The sequence below is a fragment of the Ruditapes philippinarum genome, unplaced genomic scaffold, assembly GCF_026571515.1.
Source record: "Ruditapes philippinarum isolate M1 unplaced genomic scaffold, ASM2657151v2 ctg756_1_1_1_1, whole genome shotgun sequence".
Classification (NCBI taxonomy): Eukaryota; Metazoa; Mollusca; class Bivalvia; order Venerida; family Veneridae; genus Ruditapes; species Ruditapes philippinarum.
The window spans coordinates 406,934-426,027 of record NW_026864914.1 but is presented as its reverse complement, the minus strand read 5'-3'; the positions used below and the strand labels follow the sequence as shown (position 1 = coordinate 426,027).

General features: G+C 33.0%; 2 protein-coding genes across 2 annotated transcripts; one reads left to right on the top strand and one right to left on the bottom strand.

Moving 5' to 3' along the window:
- Positions 1–1,708: 1,708 nt before the first annotated feature.
- On the top strand, positions 1,709–3,524 carry LOC132727260 (uncharacterized). Its single transcript, XM_060712682.1, has 3 exons — positions 1,709–1,866; positions 2,601–2,736; positions 3,266–3,524. Exons 1-3 carry the CDS (start codon positions 1,804–1,806, stop codon positions 3,460–3,462), a joined length of 396 nt encoding a protein of 131 aa, XP_060568665.1. The 5' UTR covers positions 1,709–1,803; the 3' UTR covers positions 3,463–3,524.
- Positions 3,525–5,096: 1,572 nt separating this feature from the next.
- Positions 5,097–16,795, bottom strand: LOC132727259 (uncharacterized). The gene is made up of 7 exons (XM_060712681.1): positions 16,645–16,795; positions 14,070–14,211; positions 12,753–13,009; positions 12,462–12,574; positions 8,727–11,017; positions 6,029–6,167; positions 5,097–5,454 (listed from the first exon to the last, which is right to left on the bottom strand). The coding sequence occupies exons 1-7, from the start codon at positions 16,654–16,656 to the stop codon at positions 5,376–5,378; spliced, it is 3,033 nt and encodes a 1,010-aa protein (XP_060568664.1). The 5' UTR covers positions 16,657–16,795; the 3' UTR covers positions 5,097–5,375.
- Between the last annotated feature and the right edge of the window lie 2,299 nt (positions 16,796–19,094).

The window sequence follows — 19,094 nt, the reverse complement described above, 5'->3', positions numbered from 1 at the left end:
CTGATAGCAAACAGCATGGATCCTGATGCGCAGGCTGGTCTTGATCTATGCTTGTCGCAAACGCATTACGTTGGTTTTGTCGTGACGCGACTCATATGTTAATTTATAAATAAGTTGATATAAGCGCAAGCATTCTTAATTTTCTTAATATTTTCTTTTTGTATGATTTTCATCGTTAACTTCGAACAATTTCAGCAGAAATAAATCAGTTCCTATAATAAAATACAGACGAATCCAATATACCATATAAAAAGTGATAAACAAACCTTTGTCTACTTTTAATCAGCGTGAAATATATATACAAATAAAATGTTTGATTTGTCATTTCAAATTCTACAACTACTTATAAATAATATTTATGATGGTATTACAAATATTGCTTTTTATTTCTTAATGAATAATGTAAATATTGATGGCGCTCGTCACATTATCATATTTAAATAAGATTATTGTTCTCGCATAAAGAATATGTTTATTTTGTAAGTAAACATATATTTTTTTAAGTGATTTAGTAAAATCACTAAGAACAAACGGTCAGAATTGTAGATTAACCGGTTAGTAATACAAAAATGGTTGACCCCACTTACCGAAAGACAAGGGGTTCGCTTGATCAAAACTTCTCAATGCGTTCGAAATCAAATTTTCCGAGTGGTTTAGGTCACCACTTAAACATAAAAGTGAAATGAAGTATACACGGTCATTGAAAAAAGGGCAAACTAATTTATTTTTCATCATAACTTAACGTTACCTTTTACAAATCTGAAAAAAGGCCAAACTTTGGTAATGCATATGGCGACACAACTGTTTCAGATCTAACATATTTGAAATTTACAAAATAGCAAAGAAGAACATTGTTTGAAACAACATAAGATAACGTGATTTGACCTCTGTTGAAGATTAAGGACCAATAATTTATTAAATAAATAATCAGTATATGCCCTTGGAAAGAGGCCAGAACAAGATCAACAACAACAGCAACAAAAACAACAACAACAACAACAAGACCTACATCAACAACAACAATGACAACAACAAGATCAACAACAAAAAGCACAATAAGACCTACATCAACAACAACAATGACAACAACAACAACAACAACAAGATTAACATCAACAAGACCTACATCAACAACAACAATGACAACAACAAGATCAACAAGATCAACAAGACCTACTTCAACAACAACAACAACAAGATCAACATCAACAACAAGAACAACAAGACCTACATCAACAACAACAATGACAGCAACAACAAGATCAACAACAATAACAACAAGACCTACATCAACAACAACAATGACAACAACAACAACAACAACAAGATCAACATCAACAAGACCAACAACAGCAACAACAACAACAACAACGACGACGACGACGACAACACTAATACATCTACTTTTGCTAATAATACTAATACTACTTCTACTACCACTAATAATAATAATAATAATAATAATAATAATAATAATAATAATAATAATAATAAATAATAATAATAATAATAATAATAATGATAATGATAATAATAAATAATAATAATAAATAATAATAATAATAAACATAATAAAAAAATTATAATAAAATAATAATGATAATAATGATTATAAATCAAACTACAAAATTTAAAATAAGTATCTTTCAAAATATCATTTTAATCAAGTAGATGTTGTACTCACTGTTCTGTTCCAGTTTTTCATTCAGCTGTTCATTTCTCAAGTAAGATAAGTAGGCATATATATAATAATTGTATAAAACATACACATACATGTAATTACTTATAATAATACCATAAACCATGGATAAGATAGGTGTATTACTTTGCTTTACATTCTTATGTTCCATAGCACACATAGCTGAGGTGAGACGATTTTATTTTATTTTTTTATTATAAAATGAACACATTTTTATGGTGGCCGGTAGCAACCATATTTTTTTTTTAAATTTTATATCGCGGGCAACTTTTAAATCTTTTAAAATGTTGCGGCTTATAGAAAGGAAACCACGACATTTTTTGCCTACATAGTAAGAAGCAGATTGCGGCCATTACAATCCGCGATATTTTGTTTTTATGCATACCATGTAAAAAAAGTCGAGTTTGGTGACGCCGATTTCTTTCTGTTCCTTGCCTTTTTATAGACAAACGAGTGATAAAATGTAGAGACAAATCATGGACGCTACAGGCCACTGGAGTCAAAATGTTCCTTGCTGTTCCAACAATATATATTTATATGTTCCACGCGACACTTTGTACGATTTTGGCAGAAAATCTCGCGGGTTTGTAAGTTGCCCGCGACCTTTTATGATAAAATGAAACATTTTCTAGCGGGATTGAGATGGCCGGCAACCATATATTTTATCACGCCTCCAGATTTATACTTATTTTCATGAATTTTATTTAAATGAGTTAAAAAGTGAAATATTGTCAGGTGAACAAAGCAAGAAATTTACTTATTGCAAACGGCACTTAAAATCTACAAACACTATATTAATTTCATAACAATTCAACAAAGATGCGATTCAACTTTCATGAAATATTGTTATGGAGCAAATTTGAGGAAAATATGAAGAAAAAATAAATGTTTATTCCTACAGGGTACAATCTGCAAGAATGACACAGATTGCGGACAAGGTGAATGCTGTTATATCAAACCGGATATGGAAGTTGTGAGCAAGAAAAGACAAGTCAATATTTTGCCTGTACCTGTTATACCGGGTCATCATGATACAGGTATTCCAGGGTGAAAAATATTTCTTCATATCTAAAATACCGTTATACCAGTGTGGTTCTATTGCAAAATATGGTGTAGCAGGATAATTTGATACAAATACCGTTATAACACGGCGTAAATCCGTGGTTATGATAACCATGGTGATTTTGTTACTTCTTCATATTCAAATAACCGTTAAACCAGAGTGTTTCAAATTAAAAAAGCCCGTTAAGTCTGGGTGATTTCTTACTTCTTCCTATTCAATATACCGTCGTTTTTATCTTTTGTTTTTTGAGTGTCCCAAACAGAAAATGTTGTGCCATTGGGTTTGCTAAAATACCGTTATATAAGTGTGATTTGTAAAATATTTTTACGTCCAATTACCATTTCGATATTGTTCATTTCTGCTAAAACCGATGCTTGGGGCGTTGACGGTATGTTGCATTATAAGGTATAAGCAACACTTTCCCTGTTGCCTTGTTGGGCATTCTATAAGGTTTCCAGTTTATCTACATTATAAACAGCGTCATGGTGTACATTTCTTTGTAGGTGTCTGCGAAAAATACCGCGTGGAGCATGATTTCTGCGGGTTATTGGAGCAAGTTAATGGACATTGTGGATGTGGACCAGGCTTGACTTGCCAGTTTGTTCCTCTAGGATCCACCTTGTCGTCGCTTGTTGTAAGCAAGAAGAGGGATATTTATATGCCAGGTCCAGGGCATTTTGGTTGCGAGGTGAAATCATAAATATGCCTAAAAAGTTTGTTATTCCAACCCAAAATTGAATAACATATTAAATATTTAGCAAATACCTGTTTTCAAATTTACTTCTCTTAATACTTAAACATGCATGTTGTGTCTTCCATTATTCACCAGTTTCAGGATCTATCAAATCGTGCCTGCAACATTTTCAACTTTATCGTTCATGGTGTTCTTTAGGGATTCAATTTTTTTGTTTTGTGTCTTTTGTACTGGAAACACTTGTAATATCGCGCCTACGAGAAAATTGCACATTTTAACCCTTTGAGTTAGATATGAAAGTTTGTTTCTGAATGTGAGCATTCAGAATGCAGAAGAAAGCAAAATCACCCTGATCTTTAGATAGAATTCATAATTGTATTGGTTTAATTTTTGTCTCGGAAAAAAACTAGAACATTAATCATGAAATGAAATTTACATTTTTTTTAATTCTGTAAGAATTATATAAAAAATAGGGGTATAATGAGTAAAAGAATAAAAATATTCTTAAACGTTTATACTCCTTTATTTCCTTTCTTTATAGACGAGGCTGTTTTAGGTTATTGAATTTGTTCAATAATATTGTCCATATTCAATTGTCCATACAATATATTGTTAATGTATCCTTATGTTTCTTCGTCAAGGCACACAACTCTTAACAGTAAAAACAGACGGTAAAAAGATTGCATCTCTTTGGCCTTCACATTTCCTTGACCATGTTGGAGTTTAATTTACGGAGTTTACAAATTTTACCCCTAATAAAGCATTTTAAGCGTGCATACAAATATCTCCCATTCAAATGTAAAATTTTCCTCGTTCCGTTAATTTCACTAAAAACGCCAACCGTACTCAAAAATTCATTCTTTCAGAAAACATGAGATCTTGTATTTCGTGCCTATTTCTTTTTACGAACATGTCAGCTCACAGATGAGTTTTTTAAAATAAACATTGGTCGTTAATAAGAGCATTGATATGTGAACACCTTTTTTAAATAAAAAAGAACAACACATTCAGAGATGTTGTATTTCCGACCCTTGAATATTATTTAACACGACACAATTATTTGTTCCGTTTCTTTTTGGATGGTTCTAGTATTCATATATGAATACAGTATGATTACCATAATGATATGTTGTCCCGGTGTATATGAATACAGTATGATTACCATAATGATATGTTGTCCCGGTATATATGAATACAGTATGATTACCATAATGATATGTTGTCCCGGTATATATGAATACAGTATGATTACCATAATGATATGTTGTCCCGGTGTATATGAATACAGTATGATTACCATAATGATATGTTGTCCCGGTGTATATGAATACAGTATGATTACCATAATGATATGTTTTCCCGGTGTATATGAATACAGTATGATTACCATAATGATATGTTGTCCCGGTATATATGAATACAGTATGATTACCATAATGATATGTTGTCCCGGTGTATATGAATACAGTATGATTACCATAATGATATGTTGTCCCGGTATATATGAATACAGTATGATTACCATAATGATATGTTGTCCCGGTATATATTGAATACAGTATGATTACCATAATGATATGTTTGTCCCGGTGTATATGAATACAGTATGATTACCATAATGATATGTTGTCCCGGTGTATATGAATACAGTATGATTACCATAATGATATGTTGTCCCGGTGTATATGAATACAGTATGATTACCATAATGATATGTTGTCCCGGTATATATGAATACAGTATGATTACTTGTATAGATATGTTGTCCCGGTTCTATGATAACCGCCGTATGAACACATTTGCTGATGTTTCTAAATTCAAAATTTCACCATTGTTAAATGTTGAATTCTGCTTAAGCCTGTGCCACGGGCTTGGACGGTAGCCTCTACTTACCACTACCGCCCAATGGACAGGCTCAATCAAACCGAGCCTGTAACATTTTGTATTTTGCCGTTTTGGGCGTTCTGCAAGGATTCCATATTTTCTATTTCAGAGGAGCTGAAATATGGAAATATGCCATTGGAATACACGCAACAAATTATGCATGAATAAATAGTCTCATAGCATTAATAAAAAATTTCAATAAATACAGAAGAGACACGTGGTATGACATTCCATTCATTTATTTCCAAACACAAATTTTACACACATGTCTAATAAATGTAATAGTACGTAAAAAGTCAATGTTGCAAAATGATGACGTCACTAATATCGTCATTTTGCAAAATTGCCTTTTCGCGCTCCATCACATTTATAGGGCATGTGAATGTCATTTGTGTTTGTGATGTGATTTGATAAATTTAATGTCATATCATATTTAATCCCGGTATTTATTGAAAATTTCAGCATGATCGGAGCAAATATTGGTTCAAATATGAGACCATTTATACATGCACATTTATAATATTTGTTATGTGTATACTTGTAATTTTATCATTTAATGTTTCTTTTCCTTTTAAATTTCAGTGACTTGACTTAAAAAATCAGAGAAATTCAGCTCAAAATCATTTTTATTTTTCAAGTAAATATTTTGTAAAAACATATTTATTTGCTATAAAAATGGTTGTAATACGCTTCCGTAAGCGCCGTGACAGAATATTGTCCGTATGTACATATGGCAATCTTCTTCTCCCCTCGACAATACTGATATTCAAAGTCACTGCACCCTCTACACGGCACGTCAATTACACAGTCTGTAGCCACCACGCATGCTAAAAGTAAAACAAATGATATAAATAGTACGTCATTGGGGGAAAAATACCCTGATCCGTCTGTCCACCCATTCATGCTGTACTATGCTATGCTATGTTATGCTATGTTTTGCAATTCTATGCTATGCTTCGCTGTGATATGCTATATTACGCCATGCTTTGCTATGCTACGCTACGCTACGCTATGCTATGCTATACTATGCTATGCATGCTTTGCTATGCTATGCTACGCTACGCTGTGATATGTTATGCTACGCCATGCTTTGCTATATTATGCTATGCTATGTTATGATATGATATGATATAATATGCTACGCTATGATATGCTATGCTTTGCTTTGCTATGCTATGCTATGCTATGCTATGTTATGCTATATGATATTATATCATTTGATATGCTATTATGCTATGCAATGCTATGCTATGCTACGCTATGCTATGCTATGCTACGCTATTCTATGCTATGCTATGAATTGATATGCTATGATATGCCAAGTTATGCTATGATATGACATGCTACGCTACGCTATGCTACACTTTTACTTAAAAGTTAAAACATACAAATACGTTAAGTTGGTATACACTACATATTTTCTATATGAATTGTTTTAGTTTTGTACATGAACTAATGAATTCAGAAGTGCATGCATTTCATTGTCAATTAGACAAAGAAACAAAAATGAAATGTTTATATGATGATGTAATTAAACTTAAATTATTCACGTTTGAATGAAATACTTAAAATAATGAAAAACAAAAATAACATGGCAGGCGAACAAAGGACGCATTCTTCTGATGATTTAAATGTTGTTAGACAGGTGAAGAGAATACAAAGTCCTAAAATTTAAGCTTGAATAAGTCCTGTATGACAAATGTATAGACAAAGTTCCATGATTTGTTTAATCAAATATGGGTTTTGAGATCAACAAGTAAGAGTAACGTTCTCAGAATGCAGGTACACAAAACGTGAGCGTGAAAAAACCTGTTTCTTCAAGCCGTATACTGCGCTTTTCATAAACACATAAAAACGCGGTTTTCTTAATGACATAAAAGCAGGAAAAATATATAATTAATTTCATTTAAACGCTGCATAATCTTAGAATTTAAACAGAAATAGTTAAGCAAAACAATCTAAGGGTCAGCGGTTTCGTTTTCGAAACATCTCAACGTTATTATTAAGGTTTTGCTTAGTCAGGAAAAGGGCACAATATTGAGTATTCATTATCTCCTTCGTCACTATACTCATTTTTCGTAGAATATTATGCATCATTTTTGTCCTTTTTTGCACTTAAAATAATTAGACGGAAAATTCTGAATAAAAAGGCCAAACTGATTTCAGAAAGAAGGTAAAAAAATAAACAAACAACTGTTTACCAGTACTTGAAATTTTGTACAATCACTCTAAGAAAGGCAAGAATGGCCTTGCTAACCTTGATTGCCTTGAATATTTTTTTTAAAATTAAAGATTAGGTAACTCGAAAACAAGCTGAGTTACCCGATTTTTTTAAATTAAAATATTTCATTTATCATATACTAAGACCATACAAAGTTAAAATGAATAGCCTATTGTACAGTTTTCATTTTGTCTAAATGTATCAGGTTTTTTTGGCTTATTTTATAGCCGTTATAGCTCATATTCCAAATTAAAAACAATTGAAAACAGTATATTATTGTCCCAATCCACAGGAAAAATTCCCAATTAAAAGTTACAAAATAAAAATATTGAATAAAAATTATAAAATCTTTGCAAATAAGGACTTCTTCAGGGTAATAATACTTAAATGTTTGAAGATACCATCATAGACAAAAATTGTTTGCGTCCATTTAATCACTGCAGCATTTCAGTCATGCATTTATTCCCTAATTTTAACAAAACACCGCTGAAATTCCCGATTCCGTGGGTATGGGTCATGTTCCCAAAATCCCTGGAAATAATCCCTGTTTGTATACACGAATTTTAACATACAAAAATTTCATTCTGCTTGTGCTTTCGTTCTTATTAATATAAAGTTTAAATCAAAGTGTCTAAGTGCAACAATTATTATAATTTTCAAGCTATTTTAAACCATGTCTTGATTAAGACAATTTCATAGCGTTATATCCTTATCGATTTAATTTTACACGAAGTTATGTTTAATAAAAGGCTTTAAGAGTAAAACATAATACTTTTAAAAAGAATGCAAAAGTAATGGTAATTTTTAATATTAATTTTTACAAAACCCTCCGTTTATAACTAGCATTTTTCATTTTAACATGTACTATATTTGGAATTCTTGAGACCATCGCGATTAAATGTCATACATATGAAAAACCTACCTCAATATATATTTTAGATCTTCTTTTGGACATATTTAGGGTACATGTTATTAGAAAGAAGGACCACATCTTATTCAAGGACAGGTCGTAACAGACAAATTGAGTCCTTTCCGTAATATTGTAAAACTCAACAAAAAAAAAGCTTAGAAATCATATGTACAGCATTATCCGATAGATTGACTAATCTTTTTATCAAAAGAGGCAAAAATGATCTACAAATGTATAAAAGAAATATAGGCTTACTGTTTGAAATTCGTTCTCCATAAGTAACTGGCTTTTGGGCAATGTAGTTGTTTCCAGTATTCTTACCATTTCCATATTTTTGGGCTAGGAATTTGATCCAGCCGTTTCCCTTTTCATTATTCACTTTCGGTTGGTAAGCCGGTTGTTTTGTTGTCGGGGGAAGCGTTGTTGTGGTGGTGGTGGTGGTCGTCGTCGTAGTTGTCGATGTGGTTGTCGGTGCTGGCTTATCCCACAACCATTTGTTGGTGTACTCACAGAAAAATGTTATGGGCAGATCGGTATAATCTATGATCGGGCTGTATGTAGGAGAATTCACCTCCCATATACCGAGCATTGCTTCTTCGTAAGAATTCGAGTACTGATGAGGGCTTTCACTCGTAACTTTAAACCCTCCTCCAAAATTCATGTTAATACTACCATATACTTTAGAATTAAGATAAGGCTTACAAACCCTGCCACAAGAGTCATACGCTGCGGCTATAAACTCGGATGGAGTACTGGCTGTCGGTTTTCTTACAGGTAAAAATCCATTACCTTGCGACACACCAAATCTGTTATCGACAACTACATATTCTTCCGCGTGTCCATCGTAGTTAATACCCCAGGATACGACACTGATTCTACCGACAGCACCTTGCCTATTATTGCAACCTTCAAATTCGTACTGGTATCCAGATTTTAGAAATTCATACTTATAGCCAAGTAATGTTTCGTTCGCCCATGCGTTTTTAGGTTTGTACAGCGAGTACGAATCGAATCCGATGATCGTATCGGGTCTCTTAGAGACGACGTTAAATGGAATGTAAGCCCAATCTCCGGCATCAGTCATTTCCTTCATATTAACATCATGGATAAGTTCATATCTTCCACAGTTGCCTCGAGGTCGAGGTATATATTTACTTCGAGGTTTTGTTTCCGGAACTGGTGTACCTCTTGTCGTTGGTGGCGGTTTAGTTGTATGTACGTTATTCATGGCAAAGTGAGAATTATCAACTGCAATGTTAGGACGATCAATGACAGCGTTTGAGTTATCAATATTACTGTGTTGATTATCATTGAAAGCTTGTGAATGACCAACATCTATAAACGAATTATCAACAACAGTTTGTCGATTAACAATGGCAGCTTGAGAATTACCGAATTCATTTTGAAGATGATCGTTAACATGTCGTACATTACCAAAGTCATTTTGAGAATGATCAACTTGATTGATAGCATTTTGAAGATTATTATCAATAAATTGTTCATTACCAAAGGCATTTTGAGAATGATCAACAGGGGGTTGACTAATAGTATTTTGAAGATTATTATCAATAAATTGTTCATTACCAAAGGCATTTTGAGAATTATCAACTGGGTTCTGAAGATTATTGTTAACAGGTTCATTAACAAACGCATTTTGTGAATTATCAACTGGGTTCTGAAGATTGCTGTTGACAGGCTCATTACCAAACGGATTTTGTGAATTATCAATGGGGGTTTGAAGATTATTATTGACAGTCAGCGAGTTATCAACAGTAGTTGCGGCTGGTATAGCTTGTGTTGTTGTTTGTACATTTGTATTTCCAATCGTTGCTGCAACTTCATCAATTGTTAAAGAAACGCACTCATTCATGCTTGTTTCACAATAGAAATATGGTGATCCGTCGCAGTCTGGACATGCAGGATTTTCTTGATACTGAACCAAGTCAAAAAATGCGTTACTGTACCCGATCCTTTGTGTTAGAGCTGAAAGCTGAAGACCAAGAACCGTTGGACTTCCACCAACGTCTGTGAAACCTGCATTAGCGTCAGGTGCATGTTCAACACGGTAACGAGGGTCATTTGCAACGAATGGGTAATCCGTTTCAGGATTCGTGCCACTAGCACGTTGTCGTACTCGAAACTGTTCCCAAACGTAGTCAACATATGAATGGTGTGAGAAAAATATCGGATCAAACGCAGCCCTGTTTAGGTTAGCCATTGTTCCGCCAACAAAATTATGCGGACCACCATGGATTTGTTCCAAATTGCTGTCAAACCTGGCTAATGGTAACAGTATTTCCTCGTTTAAGTTTCGACTGATTACTCTATTAACTGCAGCCAATGACATTAGAGGGCCGCCGCCAATATTTCGTCTAATTCCCCATCCTGCAAAAGGTCCACTATTAACATTACCGAATCCGTTTCCAAAGAATTCGTCGCTCCATATCGGTGATTGAGTAGGATCAAACATAAAATCGTCCAAATATGATGCCCAATAAGGGATTGTAACTTCTGGATCATACCACAACCTCAACAGGGATTCAAATCTGAAATGAAAACAAGTGTAGTGAACAGTTTAGTCTGTTAAAACATTGATAGCTATTAGTTTCAGTGCAAAGGATATTAACAATACATCGCTATCTGATAACAAATATCGGCGATACACCGATATATCAAAAATACCACTAATTTCTTATATTAATTCACCTGTTTAAATGATTTTTTTGTAAAATACATGTTTTGTTCATACATACGGTGTTCCGTTCGGGACAGCGCGTTTTCTCTGGGAAACACGACACTACGATGATAACAGTGCGACAGTACGATGGTGACAATACGACAGTACGACGGACTGTCAACATTCTGCTGTCGCGCATCGCCATCGTACTGTCGTATTGTCACCATCATACTGTCATACTGTCACCATCGTAATGTCGTGCTGTCATCACCGTACTGTCGCCTTCCTGTTGAGCATGGTCTAGGTCTTTTAAGAAAATACTATATTTTACAAATAAGTCAATCAAAAAAAAATCTAGATTAGGCCTGTTCTATTGAAATACAATTGAGCCGCGCCACGACAAAACCAACATTATGGGTTTGCGACCAGCATGGATCCAGACCAGCCTTCGTATTCGCGCAGTCTGATCAAGATCCATGCTGTTCGCTTACCAATCATATTACAAGTAGAGAAACTGATAGCGTCTGGATCCATGCTGGTCGCAAACGCATTATGTTGGTTTTGTCATGGCGCGGCTCAAATTATGAAGGCATAGGTTAGCGATTAAATGTTTTTCATAAAACTCTTTATTTATATAGATATATTCTGATTCTGTTTTTTTTCGATTTCCTTGGTATTTGATCTTTGATAAAGTAAAGATTTTTTAGTAAAACGCCAACATATGTTCTAAGTTTCACAAGTTCCTTCAAGCTTAGGAGCATCCAATATACACTCTAAATTAAACACGGAAATGACGAAATTACTTAAAAATCAAAACAATTCAATGATAGTGACAATACGACAGTACGATGGTGAGAGTGCGACATAACGATGGTGACAATACGACAGTCACCCTCGTACTGTCGTGTTTCTCTCTCGTACTGTCGTACTATAACCATTATATTGTCGCACTGTCGTGTTGTCACCATCATACTGTCGCACTGGCGTATTGTCACCATTCTGACGATTTTTTAAAAAAAGTGTTTCGATTACTGATCGACAGAAAAATATCAACGGTATATCGATATCGTTTATATCGATGACAGCTCTATTAATTTTTATACATTTAATGCTAATTGTTCTCATGTAAACGAATTTATCACCGAATAGGCGTTTCGAATACACGTTGTATCCCCTGAGCTCGATTAACGAATTTTAGTTTGAAAAATGTCTTTAAATGAAAAACCAGATAGTACTGCTTTGCCAATCTAATGGTTGATCCACATGAAAATAAGATACTCGTACATTTAGAGTGGGCAATACCTATAACTTACATGAACAAGTAAAGTCGATGCCAACCAACAAATGCCGGACCAATATGAGCACGGCGTATATTTTGGCCAGAGTGTAATCTTGCGATGACGTCATAAACGTTTGGTGTCAATCTCTAAAATGGAACACATATGATTAAAAAACTTGTATACAAATATTCATACGTCAATATAAAACAATGTCGTCAATCTGCAATTGCAATTTTATTCTTGCAAATTTGAAAAGTATTTGACACCTCACGAAAGTAACGCACTACAAAATAAGAAAATTGAATTATTATAAAAGAAACATACCCTATCATTCTTTGCTTCATTTAATGCCCGGAAGTATCTTTGTCGTTCACTGACCGGTATGGTTCGAATCTCGTACCTTATTCTGACAGCTGCTTGACGTTTCTGTCTTGCGTACGTTGAATTATTGTCCATTAAAGGTGTCAATATTTCGTACATGGCAGATTCAAATAGTTTGGATTCTGGTTTTGTCAAGTTTAGATCACAAACAAAAAATTTGGAGACGTACTGTTGGATGGATGACCATAGTACCAGTTGACCTGTAAGTACAAAAAATGTGTCTAAATAAAGCTTGTGATGAAAGGTACGATGATTCCAGTGAATGCTAAATCTATTAGATGGTTTTGAACTGCTTTGATTTTTGCGTCACTGATTTTAATATTAACATACAAACATTGAGATACGCATGGTCTTAACTTTTTGTTCTAACTAACCCATTATACTCAGTAAACATCAATGAGCATTTGAAAACTGTATTGATATATCCTCGTAACTAACTCGTTTCATATACTATAACTATTACTTAGAGCATGTTTAATGGAATGAGTGGATGCGGTGCTAGCCTGATTTTATACTTATGGAAAAGAAAATTACTTTCAGTTCCAGCACGTGTATGGCAAACATTTCATTAGACTGATGCATAAGTACATGAATTAAATCAACCTGTTTACACATAAGTGATAAACATGAACATTCCACATATACATGTATAGAACATATAGTAATATTACTATATTGTAACATATACCAATAATTAAAAATCACCCAAGTGAAGTTTACGTCAAAAAATTATTAAAAGTTTCGAATTACTTGTACTAATGTCTCATTTAATTTTTTTGCCCCATAAATAATGTCGTTATTATTGAAAGAAGTAAATATTTCATAAAATTTAAACCTAGATATTAATTAGCATATTTAAAATGATTAAAATATTTCTTCTAATCTGTGAGTATCAACGGCAAACACAACCAAAGTGAAATTCATCTTCAATACATTTACTGTTACAACACAAACAAAACTGGACATAATTACTGTACATGTATATATTTAAAGTAAATCTATGATATCTTAGCTAGTTTGAGTATTTCAAACAGTTTTAAAAGTAGAGGATTACTGCCAATCAAAATCACATATACATTTGTATTTGTTAAATATTCCGTTTTTTAATAAAAATCAGAGATTAATGGTTGTATTTCTGTCGAAGTATTTTAATAAAAATGCTAAAATAATTTGTTCTTTCTTGTAAGTACGATACAAAATTTAAAGCAGAATTTGTTTATTACTAATGTAATAATAGGCAGTGAGAAAACCTTAGTTTACCTGATTGCTTGCTGAGATCTCCGATTGACTGACAAGTATCCAATGTTTCCTGAAGCTCTATAGGAAGGCTGGGTAGAGGGTGCACCATGGCATGGCTGCATTTGACCTCCATGAAGAGCCATATCGCAAATATTTGGAAAGCCTACAAAAGTACAATTACAAAATGGCAAGTTTTATACAAAATATCAAGAAATCATACATCTCTGGAACCGGAAAAGATTTAAATAGACACCAGTATAGAACCAGGCCGATTCCGCGCATGCGTACATTCTGACTAGACTTTTATTTATGGTACCACTATTCTATATTTTGATATCAAAATCCATGTAACTTTGTACGTACTGTTTCAAATATAAATCTGGACAAGTTCATTAAGAATACAGCAGGTAAAGGTTAATAAACAATGACCGTCCGGTTAGCTCAATAGGTAGTGCGTTGGACTGTGAATCGTGCGACCCGGGTTCGATTCTCGGACGGTGCCTGATATCATTTCTTCGGTCATTTGCACTGTATATATATGGGATGTATAGAAGTGATCAGTGCCTAGGGAACTTGTGATAGTAAAATGCTTGACAGCCTGCCCAGGAACGATGCGTTGGCTGAACTGTGTTCACCGATGAATTCAATGTGGCTTACTAGCGTGACCTGGTGGGTACACTCCCAACACCATCACGGATAATAAACAAAACGAAGACATTTATATTATTTAAATACAGCATACTGCATGATTTCAAACAATTTAATCTATTCTTATTTATTCTAGACGCTTCCGCTTACTGTAAATAAACGAATCAAACTAAAGGACACGCATATCATGACGTTAGCAGACAAGCCACAATCTGTTCTTTGTAAGAACAGATCATTAAAATATCAAATGTATAACAGTATAATAAAACATTTTACATTCCCCATGTCTTATGAAGTCATGGCATGCCATGCGATGAAATTAATGTATTATTCACAATTAAGTATCATTATTTCTGCATTATTCTCATTTTCAAGACAACCGTAACTTTCAAGGTTTAAAAGATTTCTTTAATGAACAATTTAAAGTACAATGAACAAAATACATGACACATCAATTAATATTAAAATAATAGTTATGCAAAATAGTGACGTTACATAAAATTTGCAGTTAGGACAATTCCGCGTTTATAGGGTTTATGTAAATTTGTTCTTTACTTTCACATTTTTCACAATTTAAACAACTGGTGAACCAATTCCTATATGTTTCTGACAACCCTTTAATTGGAGTTGCCAACTTCATAGACCTCGCACATATACAAGATGCACTACTTTCATTTACAAGTTTAAGGTTGGTCAGGTACGAAGTTCATTCACCGTGTTACTTTATTATGTATGACATTCAAATGGCAAAGGGTTGAGATGACAGTCTTATATTGTGCGAGACGCATTGTCACGACCAAACATCAAAAACTTCTAAAAAAGTGAAATGGAAACATGACATCTGCCTGCTGGAATATTAATTACATTGTAAACGATACATATATTTTAGTATCAGCAAAGTTTTAAATGATTGCTTCTTGTACTTTATTACACAGACATTCATATTGACAGTCCTGTTTTGATATTTGGAATGGATCAGCAATAAAATAAGAACATCCGCAGAGTAAAAAAAATCACAGAAACGCCTTTCAGGCTTCGTTCTGATGTGAAACATGACTACTGTAAGATCAAAATATTATTATGGAAACTGCAAGCCTGTGCTTCCAATTTTATAACTATGTTGTGGTACTGAGGCCCGATCCTTTAGTCAAATTAATCGAAAGATTTTTAAAAAAAGCCTATATTTACAAAATTGTTTCTATTGTTTCATTTATTAAATTTCCAACAATACATACATTTATGTCCAATATATCGCTGTTGAATACCAGTTCTTTATATATGTAATATATACATATGCGAGTATATACTCGTACATGTATGTCCTGTGTCATTATGAAAATATTTATGCAATCTTGGTCACTCAGTTCAGGCCAAATTAAAATTTTACTGCCAGAGTAGAAAGATCAAATGAAATAGTGATTAGATACAATATATTATTTTGTTTTATAATACAGAATTGATATTGGTGACATATTAAGTATCGTGAATTATGTACACAGAGAAACATCTCTAGTAAATACAACAATTCAATTCATAAGAAGATCGAAGAACATACACAGCTATTTAAAAAAGATTTAAAAAATCACCACATGATTTGTAATCAACTGACAATATTTATAGAGCGACTAAGTCACAGTATTAGAGCGACTGAGTCACAGGACAGGAAAGAACTCTGAATAAAAATCACGCTCTCAAAGGAAAAAATGAAACTTCTGCATTTTCCGGTCTACTGTCAAACTGAACATTTCGCCGTGTCGGACGTTCCTAAATAATTCCTTTTCATCTATTATCTTACAGATCAAAACACTTGGCAACCTAAGTTTTTCTATTTATTTTAAAAATAACACCAACTCAGTTTTGCCCTTATTTTTTGTCTAAAAGCTATGCATTCGTAGCCTTAATACACTAATTAAAAAGGTGACTGAGAAAGAATAATTCATTAGCTAACCTTCATAATCATTCCATGCTGGGCAAAATCCTTTTGAAGAAAGAGATAGGTGTTTTAAAGTTATTTATGCGTAACAATGACATTTATAACTTTACGGTTTTACTTAATTAATTTTGCATTATTTGCACTTTATGGGAGTTTAATATTTCAATGCGCATGCCTTTCAATAGCCGGAAGTTGAATAAATTTTGGTAAATATGTAACATTTTATATGACACGTGATTAATTCATTAGCTTTGAAAAGTACACATGTTTACGAATCAACTAAATACAATGTAATCACGGCAATGTTTTTTTTAAGAAAGGTTATGTTATTTGTTTGCAAATATACATGGTATAAAAAAGATTCCAGGATATTTCGAGCGTATTTCACGGCCAATTCCATATTAAACACCAAAAACGTCATTACTTTTGTTTAAAATATCATATGAGATCGACAACAGATTACTGCAATGTATTTCCTTCAAACATTAAACGCTGTACTCTTAATATTGACACTGCGTTACAGTTTTTAAGCAAGAAAGGATAGATTTCTGTTTTTGATTTGTATCAGACTATCATAGATTATGTTGCAATGGTAATTTTGCTAAAATTTCTAAGACAGAAGAAATGAAAGTTTAGGATACTCTTACATTGATGTGTATTCGTGCCTCTTATCCGGAGTATACGGGAAATGTCGATGATTCACGATTGGTGAGGATACGTGCTTGATCTAACGTCACTACTTTGCTCTTCTCAATTATTTTAAATTTTATTAATTCTATAACAAATTTGGTGTAAATATATTCAACAAAACTGTAAAATGTTTCAAAATTCATTAAAGGAAATGAAATTTTGAGTTTTCTTTTATGAGATGTCTATCCGGTTATAGGCGTGTTGTGCTACTCTATACAATGATGTTAAGCACGTATGTAAACTATTATCATTTGTTTAAAATAAAATTTATTGTTCTATATTCTCATAAATCCGTCTTATTTTCGTGTCTTGTTGTGTTGCTGCCTTGATTTCTGAGAATAAAAAAGATACTTAATTGACATGCTAACACAATATGTAGGATTGTTATAAGGCATTCAAATTCAAAAAATTGACTTATAATTCACTTGGTTTAAAAAGTCTTTAAGTATATTGTCCTACAATAGGCACATTTTCCATAAATATTTCAAATAATGATAAAAACTTTAAAAAATTAAAATATTTTTTTGTGTTTTCACTTAAAATATTGCTAAAAATTTCAAGTCATTTAGCATAAAACTTTATATGATGAATGATAAACATTTAATTATCTGCTTTATAGATATATATTGTATCATAGATTTGGGACCTTTCTATGGAAGAGCATGAGTGCCAGGTGCATGTTTTTTATAAACTCGAAATTTCGACTTACATTGCACGGCTTACATTGGTTGCCGGTGAAAGCAAAGGATCGAATTCAAGACACTTTCTTTCATGTGTAGCTGTTGCACATTGACAGAAAACCTATGTATTTAAAAGAACAATTTAAATAAGTCTAAGTTTAACTTTAATAGTTTGTCCAGGCACCCGTTTCTCCGTTTCCCCATCTCCATCGTTCAACCGAACTCCCTATCTCAACTCTTGGTAACTCATAATTTTGTCCAATCTTGTAATGTAACTAAGCCGAAATTTCGAGTTGATAAAAACCACATACTTCGCCTTTCTGTTTAAAATGTGCCAGAATTAAATCGTACACACATACTTGCACAGTGCGTTAAATTGAGTGCAGATATTAATTACCCTCACTCTATGATTTTCCATTGACTAGCTTAGTTTGTCTTGGACGAGAGAGAAAGAGATAACGATAGAAATGTCATATTCAGATGCTCGTTCATTGGTTACTTTTGTCTAGGGTTTCATATTGTGACGAAAGGGAACGTCTTTTTATTTATGCCTATGATATACAACAAAGAAAAAGAAAGAACAACAAAACACTCGGCAATCTGGTTTATACTAGGAAGCTACGCCCTTTGCTTAAATCAGTCTCTAGTTTCGCTGCTCTTCTATAACTAATATCGAAGCATATACATTGGACTTGCCAACAACATTTGTATATAATTCTATCGTGCTTTGTTGTAATGTCTAATACTAATTACTATCAAAGTAATTATTTAATGTATTACAAACCTTCCATTATAGACTAATTCCTTTCAGTTATGCCATGCTGAATGTTAATGAAAACTGCACTTTTATCTTAAAAAAATGAAATATTTGATTCTATGTTTTCATAAAATTTTGCGTTTGCTTTGCTTTGTGCTGTGTGTCGTGATAGAGAAATATGTGAAATGTCTTAAGAAATAAAGTGACTTAATTCAAACATTTTAACTAATGTGGGATATATTTATAATCTATCCATATAATCAGCTTTGCAAAACATTATTTCCTAAACAATTGTAATGATATTTAGCGCAGGCTTAGCAGGAATCTGATCCCTACAC

What these genes read in the sequence shown, in the direction of transcription:
- LOC132727260 (XM_060712682.1), top strand. Translation starts at nt 1,804, where the DNA reads ATGGATAAGATAGGTGTATTACTTTGCTTTACATTCTTATGTTCCATA. An exon ending in CCATAGCACACATAGCTGAG is followed by an intron (nt 1,867 to 2,600) that starts GTGAGACGATTT and finishes TTATTCCTACAG; the next exon opens with GGTACAATCTGCAAGAATGA. An exon ending in ACCGGGTCATCATGATACAG is followed by an intron (nt 2,737 to 3,265) that starts GTATTCCAGGGT and finishes ATTTCTTTGTAG; the next exon opens with GTGTCTGCGAAAAATACCGC.
- LOC132727259 (XM_060712681.1), bottom strand. An exon ending in TGGAGAACGAATTTCAAACA is followed by an intron (nt 6,168 to 8,726) that starts GTAAGCCTATAT and finishes TTTTACTTTTAG; the next exon opens with CATGCGTGGTGGCTACAGAC. An exon ending in GTCACGGCGCTTACGGAAGC is followed by an intron (nt 5,455 to 6,028) that starts GTATTACAACCA and finishes TCCATATTTCAG; the next exon opens with CTCCTCTGAAATAGAAAATA.